Source organism: Pteropus alecto, unplaced genomic scaffold (genome assembly GCF_000325575.1).
Source record: "Pteropus alecto unplaced genomic scaffold, ASM32557v1 scaffold76, whole genome shotgun sequence".
Lineage (NCBI taxonomy): Eukaryota > Metazoa > Chordata > Mammalia > Chiroptera > Pteropodidae > Pteropus > Pteropus alecto.
This window is the reverse complement of record NW_006443138.1, coordinates 26635380-26654813: the sequence shown is the minus strand read 5'-3', so window position 1 is coordinate 26654813 and position 19434 is coordinate 26635380. Positions and strand designations below refer to the sequence as shown.

At 38.7% G+C, this 19434-nt stretch overlaps 1 protein-coding gene and 1 pseudogene across 1 annotated transcript in view; both read left to right on the top strand.

Moving 5' to 3' along the window:
• Positions 1–19434, top strand: part of DYRK4 (dual specificity tyrosine phosphorylation regulated kinase 4) — a 61051-nt gene that overhangs the window by 16953 nt on the left and 24664 nt on the right. The window contains exon 2 of the mRNA XM_025041100.1: positions 1267–1360. Coding sequence (XP_024896868.1) covers positions 1274–1360 — 87 coding nt within the window. The 5' untranslated portion in view covers positions 1267–1273. The remainder of the gene's footprint in view (positions 1–1266; positions 1361–19434) is intronic.
• LOC112472410 lies at positions 5959–6077 on the top strand (annotated as a pseudogene).

The following is a 19434-nucleotide window of genomic DNA, read 5'->3' as shown; positions in this document are numbered from 1 at the left end:
AGGAAGGAATGAAACTGGGATCATTTTGCAGGGAAGCGACTTCTACTTTTTGTTTGCCTTTGCATCATTTTTTCATATTATCGGGTGTGAGTGTGTGTTAAAATTAATGTTCCCACTCACTTCCTCCAGCTCCACTTCTCAATAAACTTTATATAGTTTATTTTCTAGATCTTTCAATATGCCTGATAAAGACATGAAAACATCTTGTTTTTTTTTCTTAAATAAATATGGAATTATACATATTTTTCTGTTTACTCAATGTATTATGGACATACATAAAGCTTTATCTCATTTTTAAAAATGACTGTGTCATGTTCCATAATACGTCTGTGGCATATTTTTAAACTCATTACATATAGAAAAGTAATTTCTGATTTTTTCAACATTATGCTGCAATAACTGTTGGTGTGACTTGTCTTCAGTCTTGTAAATAACTTCAAAATTGTGATGTTACTATTTATCATTCATTGTGTCTGTAAGAACCTACCATTGGAATAATTTACAGAAGCTGTGATAACATTCTCATCAGTTCCTGTTCAGTCCCTATTTCACATATTCTTAACTTCCTTAGTTCTTTCTAGTATTAGGGGCCAAAAGGGGACTTCCAAGAGACACGAAGTGGAGACTCAGCTGTAGTTTGCTAATGTAACAGGAGTATACTAGTAGCATGAGAGCCCTCCAAGACTCTAACTTCTGTTTACATAAATTACCACTTTAACTAGATTCTATACACTTATGCAAGTTATTTTTTTCAACTTGCAGTGAGTTAATTATTTGTAGAGCTGTGCTCTGAATGAAGAAGGTGCAAAAATGACCAAATGAGATCCAGGAATAGCATTTCTACCAATTTCCCCCTTTTCTTTTTCTATAGGTATTAAGCTACCAAGTGACAACTAGTATATCTATATTTTAGGGAAAATGGTGTTTGTGGCAAGAGAATGGTTTACTTTGCAGTTAGCAAGGGGAAATGAGTCTTTTCACTTGGTGTTCTAAACTGCTTACCACCTCATTAGCTCATCTTCCTTCCTTGGGTCCTGTCTCCCTCCGCCCTGAGCACTTGAAGACTAATGCCAAGATGTCCCCTCTCCCCACCTCATCAGCCACCGGAAGGGAAACAAAAGGAGCAGCAGAGACTCAGCCACTGCTATTAGACCTGACACTTTTCTTTCTCCAAGCCTGCCTATGTTCCTCGCATCCCTGGGCATGGGGGCCATTACTTATATTTTGTTCCTGCTGCCAATTTATTTTTTACTCTTTCTTCTGCAGGACTAAAATGGATGCTAAAAAGCCAAGGAAATGCAGTTTGACATCCTTCCCAAATTTGAAAACAAGAAAGAAAGAAAATCTCGCCTTTGTGAAGGTAAGGATCCTGGTCTTTAATCGGGGGAAGAGAATGGCATCATCATGAAGACTTGGGGACCCAGGACCCATTGGAGATTATTGTGTTGCAAGCACCTTTGACGACAGGATGAGGAGAAGGAAGGTGTGGGAGGACCAGGCTAGTTCGCAGAGCCAGGACTGGGCAGGCTTGGATGGGAAACTGACAGGAGGGCCGGAGTTCAGTTTTATGAACTTCAGGACTGCAAGGCCTTAATTGAACAGGTGACTTGTATTTGTGGAGGCCCTGGGCTAGTGTCTTTTATTCTGTTCTATATTTCTGGAACCATACTGGAAATCTCCTGGAATGGTTCTGAACAAGTATGCAAGAACATTTCCAGAAAAGATTTGCTTTTTTACCCCCTAACACAGACATGGTGTCTTTCTTTTTACTCTGTTTCAAAAACTAGTGAAATGCCACAGCAATGAAGGTAATATTGTGATGTGGTAACTTTGTAATTACCATCTATAAAATCAATTTCTAAATCAGGTATAACTTTTAATCTAACGACCTCAGTTTGAATTCCAAAACTTACTCAAAAGATTGTATTCTTTGGGATCTTCGTTCTGAAAAATTTGCAGCAAACTTTAGCCCAGAGATTCAGGTTCGACTTTCTGGATTCCGCCTGCATCATTGATTGGAAGAGCTAGAGTTTAGCAGCCTACCAAAGGCTTGGTGAAAATTCTCCTCTCTGTAGATCACAAGCCACCTCCTTAAAATTATAACTCTTAGGTCACCTTTTCTAAGCAGCATTTCTGATTTAACCCTAGCATTCTCCCCTTCAGGGTTATAACTCATAAAATGGACCTTAATACAAAGTCTATTGTTCTCCACCCCTACCTCTGCCATCACCATATACAACAAAAACATTTATTTTGCAATTCATGGGTGCAAAAATGTACTAATACCTAGAACACTTCTTTCAATAAAACAAAAATTAATACACAATATTTGAAATAGTAAATCTATAGCAAAGCATGATAATATAATAAAGATAACATTCTGTTAGTTCAAATTTTTAAATATTATGGAAACAGAAACAGAATGGTCTTGGTCATAATCTCACTTAGCAAAACCATCACAAGTTTTGCAACTTTTTTTAGTTGCTTGAGCTCACATTTAGTGAGTTCTTAGATGAACCTTAGAGGCAAGTACTATCATATCCCTATTTTACAGATGGAAAAACTGAGATTCAAGTGAAGTTAACTAGTCATGGCCATAAACCAGTGAGTGGAGGACTGAATTCAAACCCATATTCTTGTTTTTCTGTAGTTAACCTTTTTAATATTAAATTTATTGGGGTAACAGTGGGTAATAACGTTAAATGATTTTCAAATGTACACAATTATAATTTGACATATGTGTACTCTATTGCATGCTCACCACCTGAAGTCTAGTTTCCTTTTGTTACCGTACGTTTGACCTCCTTTACCTGCTTCACACTTCCTTTTTCCCCTTTCCCCTCTGGCACCCACCATTCTGTTGTTTGTATCTATGAGTTTGTTCTGGTTTATTTCATTTGTTTGTTGCTTTTTTGTTTTATATTTCACATGAGTGAAATCATACAGTTCTTGTTCTTTCCATCTAACTTATTTCACTTAGCATGATACGATACTCTCAAGATCTACCCATGTTGTCACAAATGGCAATATTGCACCTTTTCAGTGGTCAAGTAGTATTCCATCCTATATACGTACCACATCTTTTTTATCCAGTGATCGGTCAAAGGATACTTAGGTTGTTTCCATGTCTTTGCTACTGTTAATAATGCTGCAATGAACATAGGGGTATATATGTATATTTACAAATAAGTGTTTTTATATTTTTCAGGTAAATACTCAGAAGAGGTATTGCTGGATCATATTGTAGTTCTATTCTTAACTTTTTGAGAAACCCCATACTGTTTTCCATAGTGACCGTACTAATAATTTTCATTTGCCCTAATGGTGTGCAAGGCAAACTCATATTCTTAACCACTCTATCCATGCCTCTTTGCCAAGTAATGTCAACTCTGTTAAATGCTGTCATATGCAACTTCTTAATATGTTTATATAAATTTTAAGGAAAGCAAATTTCTGTTGCAATTACAGTGACAGGAACTGTCGGAAATAAAATAAAAGTCATAGTGAAGATAAATTCATTCATGTTGTATTTTATGATAGTGCTGGCAAATTGACAATATCATTTAAAAATACTATTTAAACATAACTGTTGTATTCATATTGGTAATTATTCTGATGGGCTCTAAATAAATGTCTTTTTACCATCTGTTTATTTTTTCCCAGTGGGCTTCTCATCCAATTGAATTGAATAGGCTTAAGTAAGGAAATGTAAACAAGACAATGGCTGTCCTCAGAACATGAAACCTTGGTTTTTGGTGGATAGTTATATTAATTGGAGGATGAAAAGAATGAATTATAATCCTTTCACCTAAAAAAACATTGAAGATGAGAGAGCTATGGATCTCAGTATATCAACTGCCCCAAGCAGGTGTTGAAAAGTTATTTTAGATATTTAAATAAATTAATAGTAATTTATATTTATTTTATGCTATTTACTATGTTATAAAGATAATGTTTACAATAATAATTCAATATTTAAATATTTTCTAGATGGATTTGAGTTTCAGCTAAGGGAGTTTTTTAAATGTGATTTTTAATCATCTATTTCACCTGGCTTTAAGATAACAGGGCTTAATATAAGATGAAGTAACATACCATTAGCAATATTCATATTAGTAACATATGATTATATTAATGTAATAATATATAGTGTTTAGTAATATATGATTTTTAAAAAAATGCCCCCATTCCTTTGGCCAAAACATGGTAAGATATTAAAGCTCCATCTACCATAGAGAGACCTTTGTCTTTGTTGTCTGTGGAGAGTCCCCAACCTTTCAGCTTAGCTAGCAAGGATCACAGGACTCTGATTGTGGCTCTCAATTACACAGGATCTCTATGCCTTTCAGGAATATGCTCTCATGTTATAGTTTATCTCAAATGCTGGCAGTAGGAATATACCACCCCTGAACTGCGGTTATCTCAGCTAGTAAGTTGGAAGATATTTGGCTTTTCTGTAACTATTCAAAGAAAAGAATGTTGCCTCGCAGCCAGCTTCTGGGACTAGAGCAGCTAGCAGAGCTGCAGGGTGTCAGGATCCTTCTCCTCTCCCAGGAGAAGGATCTGGGAGAGGCCCAGGGAAGGGAGCTTTGTTAATTTAGGATGTTTCTTTACAAGTTCCCTGACAATTGATGAGTAGGTGCTACAAAGTGTATTTTAAAGTGTGCTTAAGACGCATTTCCTATTTTCAACACTGGAAGATTAAGATTTGTTCTATTATTTCTCTTCTGTCCTTTAAGTCATTCAGTTGCTGGATACCACCTTCTTAAACAGGCCTTCCCTCACCACCCTTCTATTTATATATGTGCTTGTTTACTTGTTTATTGTTTACTTCACCTTCTAGAACTGCAATGTCTGATACTGCAGCCACTGGCCACATGAGGCTATGAATCCCCTGACATGGGGTTAGTTCAAATGGAGTGAAATGTGCTATGAGTGAAAAATGCACACCAGATTTCAAAGACTCAGTACAAAAAAAGAATGCAAAATATTGTTATTTTTTAATAATTTGATAAATTTTATAGTATGTCAATCATTTTATATTGATTACATGTTAACATAGTATTCTGAATATAGTGTGTTAAACAAAACATATTAAAATTAATTTCATCTGTCTTTTTTACATTTTTAATGTGGCTATTAGAAAATTTAGAATTACACATGTGACTTGTTTTCTTTTACTACATGATAGTGCTGCTCTTGAATGGAAGCTCCTTAACAGGAAAAAATATTCTTGGTCTGCTCGGTGCTAAATCCCCAGAATGCAGGACAGTGCCTGGCACAGATTAGCCCTTGATGAGTACTTGTGAAATAAAAATCAGGAAAGTGTTTATTCACTTATTTCCTCTACAAATATTCATTAAGTGCCTACTTATTTTAAGCATTGTTTTAGGTGATGGGGATTCAATGGAGAGCAAAACAGAACAAAACAAAACAAAAAACAAAACAAAACAAAACAAAACAAAACCTTTCATGTAGCTTAAAACTGGAATTCTTTGTAGAAAGACCAGGTAGTTCAGCTACATGCTGAGAAGGGCAATAATGACCAATAATTTTCCTCAGTGGTCAAGAGTTCAGACTGAACTAGATCAGTGGTCTCAGCCGTGGCTGTATATTTACATTCACCTGGGGGAGGTATTAAAGACCACTGAAACCAGAATTTCTAGGGGTCATGGACATTTTTTTAAAAGTTTGTTTTTTAAGTTTCTTTCTTGTTAATTATCCTATAATCCAATCACTGCCATGCTTTCTCCCACCTCCAAGTAATGTTCTTTATATCCCCTCTTTTATTTCAAATGCATAAAAGAAGCTGCAAAACTGTTATTCTATGGAGCATTTGAGATCTTGCTCCCTGGCATATGTCATCGGTTTGGCTCAAATAAACTCTTACAAATATATTTTTTTAAAAGTTCCTTTCTGTCACACAGGGACAAACTCCCATTTAAACACCATCTGTGAGTCTACAGCCATGCCACCCTGAACATGCCCGATTTTGTGTGATCTCCGAAGCTAAGCAGGGTCGGGCCTGGTTAGTACTTTGATGGGAGACCATCTAGGAAGACTGGGTGCTGTAGGAGTTAAAAGAAAATAAGTAAAATTAAAATAAACACCATCTGTGAGACTCTGGTTAGATTATTCTCTCTAACTCTTGGCTGGTTGTGAAACTGGAATAGTTATTCTTACATCCCCTGATTGTGGTGGGATTAAATGAGATAAGATGGACTTGCCTAGCAGATACTGGAAGATACTGGAAGTCCAATAAATATTGGCTGCTTTACCTTCCCCGGTTCTCTCCATTTAACAGAAAGGAGTTTCCTGTAGGTGACAGGCTTATTAATGAGCATCCCACAGTAGAAGAGTAGGTATCTGAGAGCCATTCATTCTCATTCTGCGTTTCATCATTACTTCATAGGAAAAACAAGCAATCTAACCATTTGATATTGCACAGGAATCGAATTCATAGTCAATTTATCTGAAGAGAGAACAAAGAGCAAAGATTCCAGTTGCCAGTTTTGCCTACATTTTGTGTGGTTCACTATTATTTACCGTAATGAATTCATCTTTTAAATGCAAATGGAAGGCTCAGACTAGAAGAACTTATAATGGTCATAGAACTAAACATTAAAACATTTAAAATATAACCACAAACGGCCAATCTAGAATTGGTGGCTTAATGAAAAAAAGGCATATAAAACAATATAATATCTATGTTTGTGGTACATTTGGGATTCTGAGGGAGACTACTTACATTCTTTTTCCCATCTTTCATAGGGCCCCACTCTTCTCTCTGAGATCTACGTAGTTAGTACTAGTTCCTTTGTTCTGCATTCCCACTGGTGCTCTCAGTTTGGAGAACAAAGACTTGAATTTACTTTCAATTGCTATGACCAAGATGTGAAGGAAGCAAGCGGCATGAGAGAGCATCTCTGAGTTCTAGAATTAATGAGGGAGAATAGATAACTTCCATTAAAAGCTTCCTTGGGCCATGACAAATGGAGTCTATCTGTTTGACACTGGAGGTGAGGATGAGGGGATATTAGAATTACAACTCCCACTCTCATATGAGTTTAGCTTTTTATATTTGTTTCTTTCAACAATATTAAGGTAGTCATCACCCCCATTTTTATAGAGGATGAAATTGAGACCTTAAGAGATAAAGCAAAAATCTCACTTATTATTATCTAATTCTGTTAATAAAAGCTGAAATCAGGATTCTGATTTTATTCTATAATTCATTAATGCTTTTAAAAATTATTTTTTATTATTAAATGTTGAGAACACATAAAAGAATATTTAAGTATATGTGTAAGGTTTAAATAATAATAATACAATGAATGCCCTCATGTACATCCAACACACGGTTTAAGAAAAAAGTCCTCCGTGTGTTCTTTCCCATTTTATCTCCAGCTTTGTTCTTTCTCAAGAGTGCTTTGGTTATTTGGGGTCTTTTGTGATTCCATACAAATTTTAGGTTTGTTTGTTCTAATTATGTGAAAAATGACATTGAAATTTTGATAGGGATTGCACTGAATCTGTAGATTGCTTTAGGTAGTTTGGACATATTTTTTTTTTTTCTTAGAGAATTTTTATAAGAGTTTATTTGAGCCAAACTGATGATATATGCTGGGGAACAAGATCTCAAATGCTCCATTATGGACATTTTAACAATATTAATTCTTCCCATTCAAGAGCACAGAAAATTCTTGTATATATTTTTGTTTTCTTCAATTTCTTTTATCAACGTCTTATAGTTTTCAGTGAGAACTAACATGATAGTCTTCTTATCCATGAACATGGAAAATCTCTCCATTTATTTATGTCTTCTTTGATTTCCTTCATTAAAATGTCATAATTTTTCTTATATCGATTTTGTACACATTTTGTTAAACTTATACCTAAGTATTCCAATTTCTTGGGGATACTAATGTAAATGGTGTCTTTTTCATTTTAAATTCCAATTGTTCATTTTTGGTATACAGGAGAGCAACTGACTTTGTATATTAATCTTGTATCCTGCAACCTTCCTATAATCTTGTCTCTGTATTGTCTTTAGATGAAGAGAAGTACTTAATTAAATGTAGATAAATTTATGATATGAACTTTTTGTCTTTAAGAAATCATTCCCTACTCTAAAATCATAAAGATACAGTTACGTGCCACATAACAATATTTTGGTCAATCACAAACTGCAGATAGGATAGTGATCCCATAAGATTATAATGAAGCTGAAAATTTCTTATTGCCTAGTGATGTCATAGCTATTGAAATGTCACAGCATAGTGCATTACTCACATGTTTTTGGTGATGCTGGTGTAAACCTACTGTGCTTACAGTCATATAAAAATATATCACATATAATTACGTATAATACATAATACTTGATAATAATAATAAAAGACTATGTTAGAGGTTTATGTATTTACTATACTTTTTATCATTATTTTAGAGTATACTGTTTGTATTTATAAAAAAAGTTTGCTGTAAAACAGTGTGCCATGTTATGCCGGCAGCAGCTTCATTCATATTGTGTTCACCACATCTCTTGATTGCATCATTTTCTCTTACGCTTGATTTAACCTAGTTTGTTTTGTACAGTAACATACTGTCCAGTTTTGTAGCCTAGGCAATAGGCTACACCAGATAGCCCAGGTGTGTGTGGTAGGCTATCTCATCTAGGTTTGTGTAAGTGCTCTATGATGTTTGCACAACAGTGAAATCACCTAATGACAGATTTCTCAGATCATATCCCTGTCATTAAACAGCGCATGACTGTACAGATATATCTTCCAAACGTTTTGTAATTTTTTGTATTTTGTCAATTCTGAAAAATTCTCTGAGCTGTTTTGTCTTTATGTCTGCCATGTTCTCTCTCTTCTGAAACTCTGTTTAGATGTATGCTAGACCTCACTCTATCCACCATGTTTCTAATCTCTGAACATATTTTTCATCTATCTCTTTGTGTTGCTTGCTGGATAATTTCTTCAAACTTGTCTCTTCCAGTTTACTAATTCTTTCTTTAGCTATGTGTAGACGTGCTCGCGGCGTGCGCCTGGGGCCTGGCATACCCAGGGTATGGTCTGTGTGGTTCCACCTGGGGTGCAACCCTGGGCCTGGCACACACGGTGTATGGTCTGTGGCTCTACCTGGGTCACGAACCCAGGACTTTCTGCGTGTAAAGCAAATGTGCTAACCACTACACTATGGAGCCATTCCCTAGTTTCTTATTTTTTAAAGCATATTATGTATCATTATTTTGTAATTTTTACTCAATAATTTCAATATATGGACTTTTTGAGTTGGGGGAATCTTATTCTGATGTCTATAGTTTCTGCCAGAACTTATAGTACCTTGTTTCCTTGTGTATTATGTATTTTTTTTTTTTACTATGAGGTTAATAGTCTTGTTTTCAGAAAATAAAACAACCTGAGAGTAAATGGCTCACCAAAGTAATACAAGTAGCAAGTAGCAGAGCAAGAATTCTAGTCAAAGTCTTTGTGACTCTAAACTCTCTCTATATATTTTTTATATTCTGTGAAGACTTAAAGACCCTTGACTGATTAATTCTTTCATAAATCATCCCACAAGTGTTTACTGAGAGCCAAGTCAAGCATTGTCCTTGCTTCTGGGGTACAAAAAATAAACAGTATACATCTCCTTCTTGCTTAGTATGCACTGTCTAGTGAGAGACATAAACATGTAAATGGATAAGTGACAATAAGGCATGGTAAGTGGACTCAGTAAGGTAGAAACAAAGTTCTCTGGGAACCTAGAGAAAATTTCTTAAGTCATTGGCTAATGCCTAGGCACAACATCATGCTTCACTGATGTGCCAGTCAGCTATGCAGTCCTATCAAGTGGCATAGTTACAGGGCTAATAATTCACATTTTCTCAAGTAAATGATGCCCCCTGGAGTTAAGCAAGGGTGCCACATGGTGAGCTTCAGGGAGGGCATTTCAGGAAGAAGGAATAAAAGAGCAAACACATAGAATAAATCTAAATCAATGGGAATAGAGCCTTAGAAATCATCTACTTAGTCTTTCTATATGATGCATAAATCCACTTCTGTTATAGGGAATTTGGTGTCTAATTTATTTAATTAATTTAGAATAAGCACTTACTTTCTGAGCAACTATATCCAAGTGTCATCCCAATAAAAGCATGATCTTATATTTAATTAAAGACCTTTGGAGGGGAAGTGTTTATAATCCCTTCACACCTAGTTTCAGGGCAGAAAAAAAAAGAGTTCAGAGGAGATTTTCTGATGGCAGCACAATACAGTAGAAGGGCACTTAAGGGCATAGATTCTAGATTCAGGTTTGCTATTGTTGTGTTATCTTGGACAAGTCACTTGGATACCTTCTTAGCTTCTTTTTCTCCATCTATAAAATGAGGTCATTTGACTACAGGTCCCCTAAGGTGGCTTCTAGCATCATGATTTTCCAAGCTCCATGCCCAGAGGTCCAGAAGGGGAAGTATCTCCACCAAGGCCATTCATAGAGTGCATTAGAAAATGGCTTCAAGTGTCTGGGCTTATAGGCTCATGCTTTCGCCATTCCCTCAACCTTTAAGGACAGCCAGGGTCTCCTTCCTCCACCTTCACCAGGGGCATAGCCTGGTGGGCAGGACCCCAGGGAATACATGCATCAGTGAGATGAAAACCTGGTCCTCCCAAGTGGTTGGCCACATTCACTTTGCTAATAGGTCTCCAGGGCCCAGCCTTGGCTGCAAGTGTAATCAGGAGGCCACTCCCCTCTGGCTAGGCATCATGAGTTTCCTCATTTACAGCAAAGGGGCTTTAAAGTCAGAATTTTAGCTAGAAGAGGCAGTAGGAGAGATGCTGCTATTTGCCTGAGGCCTGTGCATATGGTAGCTTAATGCTTTAGCTGAGGATGTGTGGAGATTGGGCACTTCCCTCGTTCTCCCAGATCGCAGAGGTGCTCTGCTGGGCCTAATCACTGAACCTGTTTGTTCTTTAGAGAATCCCCAAAGATTTCTCTTCTCTCTTCTCATCACCCCCTCTCCCTGCTTTTATGCATTTGTTTTGAACTCTCGATCGTTCTGGCCTTTGGAAAGGGATTATGAAGCCCACAAGAAGGAAGCTGTGATTTTATATCACAGAACTTGAGCTTTTACTGCCCTTTCAACCTTGACCAGGCACTTGGGGATTTTTCGTTTTTTCGTTTTTTCTTTCAAGAAGGAAGCTGTGATTTTATATCACAGAACTTGAGCTTTTTCTGCCCTTCCAACCTTGACCAGGCACTTGGGGATTTTTCTTTTTTTCTTTTTTCTTTTTTCTTTTCTTCTTCTTCTTTTTTTTTAAATGTGGAAGAGGAAGAGACAAGGAGGAGCCAGCTGAAAAAAATTTTAAAAATAGCTTGCGAGGTATGATTGAGGTGGGGTAGTTTGATGGAGGTGTGCCTTTCTGAAAAGGCTGGGTGGCCTAGGTGAAGGAAACCAGGTAACCCTGATGCCTGCTGAGAACCCTAAACTTTCCAGATGAGGACATCCAGGGTTTTGTCCCAGGTAATAAGATGAGGCCATGTGTCTTGGAGTTCTGCTCTAGGGACCAGGACTATTATCCTTTAGCTCTCAGAGTGAAGGGACAGGAAATGTATTCCCCTGTGACCCATGGGTTAACTGTGCATGTAGGGGTCGGGGCTTGGCATGATGAGAATGTAAAATAGAGAAGGAGAAGGCAGAATGGCACTGGATAGAGGATACTTGTGCAGGACATAGGACTGGAGATTTTACTTTTCTATGTGCCTCCCTCTGTTCTGACAGAAGTTACATGCCAGTGTGACTCATAGGAATAGTCTCCTGCCTGATAGGGTTTGCAAAGTTCTTATTTCCTAAAATGAATCATCTCTTTAATCTAGTTCCCCAGTGCTAGGAAGACTTCTTTGAGTAGAGATTCATTTATTTGGGACAAAGCACTTCTTTTTCTGAGAATTCTCTTTGAAAGTACAATTGCCTTTGAGAAGAGAGTATAGATAGGGGGGATTCTCTTGTGTAAATTAGCTGATTAGAAGGCTTTCCTTCCCAAAGGACGTGCCAGGGAGCAGGAGAGCACTGATCCTTGGTGGGAGTGGAAGTCACTTGGAGTGGGAATGTGGACACCTGGGAAAGGGTGGACTACCAACCAAGAGGATATGCTGGAGTCAAAGCTCAACTTCTCCCAGGGTGGCTTAGAGCCATCTCAAATCTTTGAGGACAAGTACTCGGATTTCCTGTTCTCTCAGTCTCTCCCTCCCTCCTTTCCTTCCTTCCTTTGGCAAAAATTAGGTGTCTACTATGTGTGAGATACCATGTTAGGCTTCAGGATTCTCAGATGAGACCTGGATATTTTATTAAAGAGTCTTGGTCTGGCAGGCAGATGTAAAACAACATTGTGCAACAAACCTTTGCAGATGCTGTGATTGGAACAAGTGCAAAGTGCGGGGTAGCGGGAGTATTATAAATGCAAGAAGAATGGTTACAGAGGATTCTTGGAGAACGTGGTACCTTGGCTGAGGTTCTAATGCGGGCAAATTCACCAGGTACATGACAGGGGCTTGGAGTGGTGGAAGTAGTGATGGAGTGGGTTATGGGAGAGCATTCCAAGAAGCAGCAGGAGTAAAAGTGTTGAGATGTGAAATAGTATGGTGTTTAAAAACTGTAAGTCATTCATAATTGCTGGAGCTAAAAGGGCAGGGACAGATACATGACAAGGGACAAGACTGGGAGGGTTTTGTAAACCAGAACTTCTACGCCCTGGGACATCACTGAGGACATTTAAGAAACAAGATCAGATGTTGATGTTAATTTCTTTTTATTTATTTATTTATTTATTTAAAAATATTTTTTAATTATAGTTGACATACAATATTATATTAGTTTCAGGCGTTCAACATAGTGATTAGACATCTATATAACTCATGAAGTGATCGCCCCAATAAATCTAGTACCCATCTGACATCGTACACAGTTATTACAACATTATTGATTATATTCCTTATACTATACTTTATATCTCCATGAGTATTTTGTAACTACCATTTTGTACTTCTTAATCCCTTCTCTCTTTTTCATCTACTCCCCCAATCTCCCTCCCATCTGGTAACCCTCAAAATGTTCTCTGTATCTATGAGTTTGTTTCTGTTTGTTTGTTTTGTTCTTTAGATTCTACATGTAAGTGAAATCATATGGCATTTGTCTTTTTCTATCTCTCTTACTCTGCCTAGCACAATACCCTCTAGGTCCATCATGAAATATGTTCTTTTGTCCCTTTACTTTTAGTCTGTGTGTCTTTTAATCCTGAAATGAGTCTCCTGTAGGCAGCCTAATAAGGGTCTTGTTTTCTTATTCATTCAGCCACCCTATCTTTTGATTAGAGCACTTAATTATTTTTCACTTGAAGTACTTGTTGATAGATATGTAGTTATTGCCATTCTTTATTCATATTTTTGGTACATATTTTTTTCTTCTTAAGTTTCTCCAATATTTCCTGTAATTCTGACTTGGTGGTGATGAACTCCTTTAGCTGTTTCTTGTCTAGGAAGCTCTTTATCTGTTCTTTGATTCTAAATGATAGGTTTGCTGAGTAGAGTAATCTTGATTGTAGGTCCTGGCTTTTTATCATTTTGAATATTTGTGCCAAGCCCTTCTGGTCTGAAAAGTTTCTGTTGAGAAATTGACTGACAGTCTTATGGGAGCTCTCTTGCAGGTAACTAATTGATTTTCTCTTGCTGCTTTTAAGATCCTCTCTTTGTCTTTAAAGTTTGGCATTTTAATTATGATATGCCTTGGTGTGGGCTTTTGGGGACTCATTTTGTTTTGGACTCTCTGTGCCTCCTGGGCTTATATGTCTATTTCCATCACCAGGTTAGGGAAGTTTTCAGTCATTATTTCATCATTATTTCTTGAAATAGATTTTCAATTTCTTGCTCTCTCTCTCCTCCTTCTGGTACCCCTGTGATACAAATATTGTTGTACTTGATGTTGTCCCAAAGGCTCCCTAAACTATTCTCATTTTTTTGGATTTTTTTTTTCTTATTGCTGTTCTGATTAGGTGTGCTCTCTTACCTCATCCTCTAAACAGCTGATGCAACTCTCTGCTTCATCCAATCTGTTAATTCCCTCTAATGTACTCTTCATCTCAGATATTGTAGTCTTCACTTCTGACTGGTTCCATTACATTTTCCATCTCTATTTTTATGTTTTCTATCTCTTTGTTAAAATTCTCTCTAAGTTCATCTACTCTTCCCCTACATTCATTGAGCATCCTTATAACCAGTGTTCTGAACTCTGCATAGTAGATTGCTTGTCTCCACTTTGTTTAGTTCTTTTTCTGGAGCTTTGTTCTGTTCTTTCATGTGTGACATGTTTCTTTGTCTCTCCCATTTTGGTTGCCTCCCTGTATTTATTTCTATGTATTAAGTAGGGGTCCTAAGTCTCCTGGTCTTAGTAGAGTGGCTTTATGTAGTAGATGTCCTGTGGGGCCCAGGGGCACAGTCTTCCCTGGTCACCTGAGCGAGGTACTCAAGATGTGTCTTTTGTGTGGGTCGTGTATGCCCTCCTGATGTAGTTGAGCCTTGGCTGCTGTTTGCACTTTGATGGGAGGGTTTGACCCTTGAGCTGATTGGTTGCGAGGATTACCTGGTGAAGGGCTGACACTATGGAGCAGGATTCACTTTAGCAGGACTCTACTGCCTGCCAAGTCTGCTCTTCGGGTGTGTCCTCCTCAGATGCAGCCTTGGACGGTGCTCCAGGTCATAGTTGGTTGAGGCAGGCCACTGGGTGTGCCGGCCCAAGGGCCTCTTAGGAGGAGCCCAGCTACAGGCCAAGTTTAGCCACAGCCTAAGCACTTCCAGGGCTACCTGGTAAAAGTGACCAAGCAATCTATTCAGATGGCTGCCAACCATGCTGGGCTTATAAGTGCCTTGAGAGGCCAAGCCAGAAACCAAGGCCAGCTGCCGCTAGTGCTGGGCTTGGTGCTGCTCAGCAAAAGTACAAGGCACACCAAGTCCAGATGCTGATTCTTTGGGTTTTGTGAGCCTTTGAGAGAATTTAAGAAAGTCCACAACATAAGCCAAGACAGGCCATTTGTATAGAATAAACCACTGGAGGCACCTTGAATGGGCCTGCAGAGTCTCAGGGAGTCACTTGGCAGAGCAACTTGTGTTATCCAGGTTGATGGAGACTCGCATATGGTGGTTGCCTGTGTCTGTACTGTAGGATAGGGGAGAGCTCAATCAAGGAACAATGAATACTGCCAGCACTTCTATCTGGGAAAAAGCTGCCCTTTAGCCTTCACCTTAAAACCAGACAATTCAGTTACTCCTTCTATGTCCCTGGCATTCCTCAAGCAGCTGCCCCAGCACTGGCACTCAGAGTGAGTGAGTCCATCGCTGAGTAAGTCCATGTGTAGACTCTTTAAGAGGAATGCCTGCAACTCCCATTGCCCTCTGTCTCACTCAGCCACAATCTGCTGGTTTTTCACAGCCAGACAGTATGTGGACTTCTCTTCCCAGCACTGGACCCCTGGGCTGGGGAGCCCAGTATGAGCCCGTTGCTCCTGGGGCAGAGGGGAGGGGGCTCTGCAACCAAGATATCCTTCCTGATTCTCAATCACCACACGCAGTTGTGAGACTGGACTATTTTGCCTCTCCTTCCCTCCTACCAGCCTCAAGGTGACCTCTTATGTACGTTCCCAGTTATATGACTTCTCTGTTCAGCCAGACCTCAGGAGACTCCCAGTGATGGTTGCTATGTAGTTTCATTATAATTTTGGTATGGTTATGAGAGGAGACATGCACAGCTTCTACATCTACTCCATCTTGGCTGGTCCTCGAGATAATGCCATTTAATTTCTATAGTCATTTAGATGGTAGAGAATGGGTTGTGGGAGGGTCAGGGAAACTTGCTTAGGAGACACTTGCAATAGGTACCTGAACTAGGGATATGGTGGGTAAAGAGTCTTAAACAAATAACTTCTTTCTCACATAATTATGCTTCTCATGGTAAGAAATCATAAATTTTAATTTGCACATTTGTAAAAACATCTCACTTTCACTGCTGCAAGTGAGAGGGCTGTACTTACTGCAGTCAGCTTGTGTAGATTAATCTAGACTCGTAGTAAAGAGACTTCCCTGTGACATTGTACAAAGAGGTAGCCTTCACTAGAAGCAGCCTACAGCTTATCCTGCTACCCCTACAAGAAAAATGATACTTAATGAAGACGCCATCCCCATCCTGAGACACTCAGCAAATCCAGATTGCCTCTGGAGGTGGCCCCAGCTCAGTCTAGCTCTTGCGATGATGTCATGGACATTGACACACAGGCTAAGCACTGTGTGGACCACTATTTGAACCAGCCAGAGGGACTGCTCTCAAGGGCTGGCATATCATAGAGGGCCGAATATTTGTTGCCATAGAATCTCACTGTAGGGAGATAATAATTCATAACAAATTAAGATGGCTATATCAACATTAATTGCATAAAGGAAAACCAAATTCAGAGGTGGGATTCCAAAGAGGGGATTGCATTAGGTTGCAGCTCCCAAATCCTGCTGCGCAGAACTTACTTAGGGAGCTTTTTAAAAAAACATGGGTTTCTGTGCTCCATCACTAGGAAATTTGGGATCAGGTTTGAGATTTTGTACTTTAAAATATTTTCAAGCAAATCTGAAAACCACTGGACCATGTAATCTGTGCTTAACACATTGCCTGGCACATAGACGTGCTCAGTAAATATGGTAAGAATGAATGAGTCTCCAAAGTCCATCCCAAAGCCGTGATTCCATGTATTCTTCTGGCTGGGGAGACAGGAAGGAGGTGTCCCTGGAAGAATCTTTGAGTCACAGGAATCAATAATTGGAATAGTTTGATAACTTTGCAGCTATTTCATGAATACCAGAGATGTGGGGGAAGGTGGGGCAGCCAGATTTCAGCTTTCCCACCTTCCACTGAATCAGCTTTTAAGCTGAACTCAGTTTCTATTTGAGAAAGGTGAGCTGGTTTTTGCAAAGCTGTGAGATAGAACTTACCTTTTTTTTCCCCCTGAGAAAACAAGAGGTGTGAGAATCCAAGTGCCTCCAGCTCAAAATACAAAGACACAAGAAAGGTGGAGGAGGGACTCAGGATCAGGACTTGAGGCTCAAGGCCTCTGATCAGCCAACCAGGTATACATTTGTGCAGTGCCAAGACCCTCTGGGTCCATCACCCTGTAATGACAAGCATAGCTGGAGACCCCAGGGGAATCCCAATATTTGAATGTGGACCTCAGTATGGAAAAATCTTAGCAACCTGAGGCTACTTGTGAACTCAAGGGTCTCCCTCTCTTCTTTTGATCCACACAATGCAGGGTCCATGCTCTGAGGCTCTGAGTCTAGGTCCCTTTAAAGCTTCTTCTCAAGTCAAATTCCTTCTGCTCCAGGCTCTCAGGGGCAGAGTGCTCCCTGCTGTTGTTACTGCCTTCTGGTTCCCTCCACCCCCCTTATTGCATGGAACCATTTAGAGTTCTCTTTTGTAATATATATTGTTTGTTTTTAAATAGTGATTTTTTTAATTATAAGCAGTACATGTTTATATAAAAAGTTGGAAAACAAAAGAGCTTCACAGTTGAATTCTGGTTGTTGAGGAAGCCTCTGAGAGCTGTGATAAATGCAAAAAGGAGTCCTGAAAAAGGCCCTAGTGGCTTCCTCTGATGCCCTGTCTTTTTAGCTCCCAGCCCCTTCAGAAGCTTTCTCAAGACTCTGTCCAATGTCCAGGTCTTAGACAGCATAGAAATCACCTCTTATGCTAGGTACCCCTGTGAATAGAAACTTTTTTACACTGAGATTCTAAATTTGGATACAGAGCTCAAGGTTGTTAAAGAGATTTTGTTATGTTGGCTCAGAAATCAGTGAGATACCATAGAACCATGTGGCATGAAGCTTACTGCCTTAAAGGAAAAATTCTGTTTTGCCATCATAAATATGAGAGCTCACACTTTCTTCTTTCCTGCCTCTTGGAGATGTTATGGTAGAATGAAATGTTGTTATGGGGGCATTATGTGGCTCTTGAGGTACCTGCTGGAGACAACAAGCAACCAGCAAGTTCATAAACTTGTGTAACATACAATATTGGTGCATGAAGTGTAGGTGTGCAGAGATGTACAGGTGCCCTGGTCAAGCCTGGGGCACTTAGAACCCTGGGCTGGTAGCACCTTGTTGTGAGCAGTTTCCCTTTACCCCAGGTTGTCACACAAATATAAATTTTTACATGTAGCATGATGTGAAGGTTGGGAAACTCTTCTATACGATGGTTTTCAGTCTTGGTTCTGTAAGAGGATAAAGGTTTCATTCAAGACACACTTCTAGGGGTTACTTGAATGAATCTTACTAATGGGACTTTGGAGATTACATCTTGCTCAGCCCTCAATTCTGTGCACATTTCTCACAAATGCTCATTAAATGGACTCTGGCACGTCCAGTGATGAGAGCTCAGTACCTCACAAGAACTCATGTTCCATTTTTGGACAGCTCAAAGCTCAAGAAAATCCTTTTTTTCTTTTTAAATAAATTTTTTTGTTAGTTTCAAGTATACAGTACCTTGGTTAGACATTTATATTGTTTATAAAATGATCCTCCTAATTGCTCCTTCTCTCCTCTGGTTTTCCACTTAGCCAATATATTAATGCTAACTGCATTCCCTATGCCGTACTCCTCATCCCTGTGACCATTGGTGAAGGGTTAAAGAAGTACACATTAGTAGTTGATCAAAGAAAATCCTTTTTATTGAGCCAGAAGCTACCTCCCTATAAATTCTATACGTTGACCCATATCAGTTTCCCATGTTAATATCTTACATTTGTACGGTACATTAGTTACAATTAATGAACAGATGTCAATACATTATTATTAGGGAAACTCCACACTTTAGGCAGATTTCCTCAATATTAACCTAATGATCTCTCTCTGTGCTAGGATTACATCCAAGATAGCATATTACATTTAGTTCTCCAGTCTCCTAAAGCTTCTTCCTCTTGGCTGTGACAGTTTCTCAGATTTCCCTTTTCTTTTGATGATTTTGACCGTATTGAGGAATACTGGTCAGGTATATTGTAGGATAATTTTTTATTGGAATTTGTCTGTTTTTCTCATGATAAGATTGGGGTTATAGGTTTTGAGATGATGACCACTGAGGCAAAGTGCCATTTTCATCAAATCCTACCAATGGCACACACCATCAACATGATTTATGACTGCTGATGCTGACCTGAATCACCTGACTATGGTAGTGTTTGTCTAGTGTCTCTACTGTAAAGTTGCCCTTTTCCTCCCTTTCCATGCTATGCTTTTTGGAAACCAGTCACTATGCACAGCCCATGCTTAGGGAGTAGGAGTCGTGTTCCTCCTCCTCTAGAGTGAAGTATCTATATAATTTATTAGGAACTCTTTTCAGTGGGAGATATG